Source organism: Echinococcus granulosus (assembly GCF_000524195.1).
Source record: "Echinococcus granulosus chromosome Unknown EG_S00026, whole genome shotgun sequence".
NCBI classification, from domain to species: domain Eukaryota; kingdom Metazoa; phylum Platyhelminthes; class Cestoda; order Cyclophyllidea; family Taeniidae; genus Echinococcus; species Echinococcus granulosus.
Genome location: NW_020170406.1, coordinates 638,718 through 642,938, shown reverse-complemented (window position 1 = coordinate 642,938; position 4,221 = coordinate 638,718). Strand labels below are relative to the sequence as shown.

The following is a 4,221-nucleotide window of genomic DNA, read 5'->3' as shown; positions in this document are numbered from 1 at the left end:
ATAACTCTGGGTTCTAGGTTTGGTTTCTTGCTTGAACATTACCAACAGATCTAATTAAGCATTTCCACTCAGTGGTAAGTTCATTCAAATTAAATGTTACATGGGATTCTCTTAGGTTTACCCAGTAGTTACACAAATCTCTAATTATATTCTTTCACTTATCCTATGCTTTCATTATGCTTTTAGTGGTAATTTGCTGTTTTGTTTACTTTTTCATTTTTTACAGGTAAACAAATTTCACCTTTGCCCTTTCGATCCTTTAAGATCCAATCAGATTATTTTTGTAAATAAAAGGCAGGATTCCACTGCCTTAGAAGGCACAGGAATGATCAGAGCTAACTGATACAAGAAATGCTAAGCTTTGATTGAAGACTGGACATCTGTGCTTGGCATTTGTAAGGTAGGCTGCATACTTCTATATTGGCTATTTAGACGCAAAAAGTACCGTTATTTATTGGGTATTTCTGCAAAACCCCATTCATTTTAAAGTATTTAATATTGCACAAGCTGTGAATGGACTTTTAATTAGCTATGTTTTTGGCTCAAAACTCTACTGTTTATTCGAATCCCCCTTTAGCGTTAATATGCCATCACTTCACAGAGCTTCATTGCTACTTTAGAAAATTGTTGTAGCTGCTATATTATGACTGTAATTATTCTCTGCAGGAAAAAAACTGTGTTTTATATTGTGCTTAAATATCCTCGTCTACCTCATACCCATGTACACTTTTCCTATTGTTTTGAATTTGATATAATAATTTTCCTTTTCCTAAAATATACAGCCGTTAGTGAAGGTTACAATAATGAAAATTTTAACGTCTTGTTTAAAGACGTAAAGCAGATTTTTCCGTGAATATACCTATTTAATGGCAATGCGTTAAAATATTTAGAACAACGTAAAACATAACGTATATTTTGACTAAGGGATTCACAAAGCAAAATGTGCAACCACTTTCGTCCGGAGCAGGAAGCAACGTCAGCACAGTCCAACAGGCCGCCGTAAAGGCAACATTTTTTACACTTAAGCTCTGTTGACGCTAGGGGCCTGCAAATCGTGCAATCACGGTGCTGCTTGAGGCTGCAATTCTCCTGGAGAGACTGCCGTCATTTCCGACTGAGTCGAGTCACGCAACACCACCATATTTCTTCTTTACAACAAATTTCCTTCTCTCTCTCCTTCTCCGTTTGCGCAAAGGCTATAAAACACTGACTGTGTTTAGGCCAACTTATTCTACCCCATTTTTACTGGTTGTTACTTAACAGGGCCACCAAACCTACTCAGTTTAAGAGGATGATAAAAGTCATCTAAAATATCTTTTTGTCAAGGATATTGTTTAAAAAGCTTGTCTTAAATTCCTGTTCCAATTATTATGAAAGTAATGAAACTTTATTCACGTTATTTTTTTGTATTCACATCCTAAGTTCCATCTGATGTGAGTTGTTTTTTATCCAATATCTCGTAAAATAAACTGTAATTTATTTTTTGGTGCAAGAATGGTGTATATTTTAAGACTAAGACTTTATTTATTCAAATGAATTAATGTTTTTTGCTTCACATGGTAATAAAATAAAAGTCCTTCCAAAACCTTGTTTTCGCTATGTGTCTGGATTTGTCTGGAAATGTAGAAATTAACTTATTTTTAAATGCAATCAGTGATCTCTTCTTAAGGGCAAATTTCTATTAAGCTTTGACTCTACTTGAATCGAATAATGGTACAATAGGTTTTCTGGTCTAGCAGAAATTAGATTCCGTTAATGTGGACCTCTAAGAAATACTGGATGAATAATACAGCAATCTTCCAAAATTTTTGACACACGAGGAATCGTGTAACAGAGAACAAACATGTGTTCTTTTACAGGTAGCATAAATTGCTTTTGTGGCTGTGGTTGCATGAAACAAGCTACGGTCTTGTGCTGAATTTGTAGGGGGAACGGGGGATTTCACATTCCTTAAGAGGTGGTACTTTCCTGGTGAACACTGTTGTAAATTTTTTGCCTTATATGTCATAGAATGGTTGCAAAGTTAATGCCTTGTCTTGCAAGAAGCCTTCACCCTGCTATCCTTTTCAGTGCAACTGTGTGAAAGTTTATCGTAAAATATGTCACTTTTGAAGTACATAATCTTCTGTTAATGAAAGTTTTACTGCTGCTGCAAATTATTTTCACAAACAAAAGCATCCTTGTCATTTTTGGCATATTACTCAGTTACTTTTAGTATTTTAGCATATTCAGTTCCCTTTCTGGTGCAATTTTGTAATAAATATACTTTGTCAGAACTCATTAAAATTTTGATGGGTTCACTACCTTTAATGGCGCACTATGGTGGAGAAAAGTGTTCATTTTTGGGACATAACAATTGCAGAGTTTTTGTGTACACCCGCTTTGTTAAGTTTCAGCACCACCGGACACTTTTTCTTCCCCACACAATGGTTAAAATGTTTTGGGTTAGTGACGTGTCAAGGGTAGGACGCAAAGCTCACGCTTTTCAAGGAGTAAATATTTCAGAAAATATTTACTTTTTTAAATTTCCACGCCTTGATTTTCGTCCCGTTCGAGGTTAAGTTCTTCACTCCCCATTACCATTTCATCTCTCTCCTTTATTTTACCGCCGATTTGGTAATTTGGATATTTTTTTAAGAATAATCAATGATAAATGTACGCTAAACTGGTTTCCGGTGGCAATTTTCTGCTTTTCAAAGTATGTCCGTGGAAAAACAATGGGTTTAATGAACCGAATTAATTTACTAAGGATAGTTAAAAAGTACCACCTGAACTAAAGTCCTATGCCTGAGAAAAGAAACACATACTCCTCTCTACAACTTCCTTCCTTAGAAAGAATTAGGCAAGTCCTGCAAGGACGACAACAATCATCCAAAAGCGAGGTAATAGCCTTCCTGGTTTAACTAAAAAAATACCACACTTTCCAGTTTTTTTCGTGTAACATGAAAACAATGGTGGTAGGAGACACAATAGTGCAGAGTAAAAAACGTGTCTTTTATTTTTTTGCACTTTGCTTTGCTTTAGTAGGTCTGCTAAATTCTGTTCTAAATCAGTGCTGCCTTAGCATCACGCTGAATTGCGCATTTTAAAGTATCCATCGGCAACATCAATGTTGGAGGTAGTGAATTGGCCACCTCAGAAGTACGGCTTTGCCTACATGAGTCAATGTGCTTTAATTACTCCGGTAATTGCTGCACCACCGCCCCAGCCCAACTCAAAGTAGTGGCCCTCTTGCAACATGACTCATCAACAGTGGGTGCTGCTCCCACCTCCACTGACTCATTTCACACCCGCTTCAACACTAAGTTGCCAATCTGCGTACCCCACCTTCCCAATGGGGTTTTTGGGTGCGGTTTGTACAACGGGAAATGAAGTTAATTCACACACTAATTATCTTCTCAATGCAGATACGTCACATTCCCTTCTCGCTTCTGATCCTCTTAAAGCGTCATCATGAAGTTGTGATTCGCTCACCATCTCACTATTGTCTTACAGAGGTGAGGATCAGAGCATTTAGTAGGATGACTTGCTTTAGCAAATCAGTGGCAGATTTTAAGTTTCAAATTCAGCAATGCTCTTACTCACTATTACTTCATCTTCTGTCAATTTTAAAATCAACCGTGGATCTCACTGATGCCTTATTTGATAAGCCCTTTATTTTAAAAGGAATTACCTATCATATATGCGAGTTTCATTTGTCATATTATTTATATGGGCTTGATTCCCTTTTAATTTATTAATAAATATTCTGACTACGTCTCCTTCGGTTATAACATTTGCATTATTATCAAATAAATCCATCAAATATTTTAATCTGCTAAAATACTCTACAATTATACTGTTGCCACGTTCGCTTTAAAGATTTAATTTAAATTGCATTGCTCTTTAGCTTAAAGGTGTAGTGATTAATAGCCCCATGATTCACGCTTAAAATCATACTTGGGGTGTATAATCGCCCTCTTAGGCAATGGCATTCCATCTGACCCTCAACACAGTGGGTGGCCAAAAAAGTGGTCCAGTTTCACGAATGCGTGATTTTAATTAAGAGAACTTCCCTAAAAGTTTTTTCTTTTCGCATTCCCAAAAAAGTGGTTAAATTATTCACTTAGGTTGCAGACAGGGATTTAAGGATTCCACCATAGTTGATCCAGTCAATTACACGTACACTTTATAAATTTTCATCAAAGACTTAATTTTATTTGAGACCAGAAAACCTCGCAT

General features: G+C 36.2%; 1 protein-coding gene across 1 annotated transcript; it reads right to left on the bottom strand. All coding sequences in view use genetic code 11, as the record gives it.

Moving 5' to 3' along the window:
- Nucleotides 1-1,520: 1,520 nt before the first annotated feature.
- On the bottom strand, nucleotides 1,521-4,221 carry EGR_04306 (hypothetical protein; the record flags this gene model as incomplete). The annotated part of the gene is made up of 6 exons (XM_024493555.1): nucleotides 1,521-1,614; nucleotides 2,054-2,149; nucleotides 2,202-2,240; nucleotides 2,607-2,744; nucleotides 3,674-3,853; nucleotides 4,166-4,221. 6 exons carry the CDS (start codon nucleotides 4,219-4,221, stop codon nucleotides 1,521-1,523), a joined length of 603 nt encoding a protein of 200 aa, XP_024352063.1.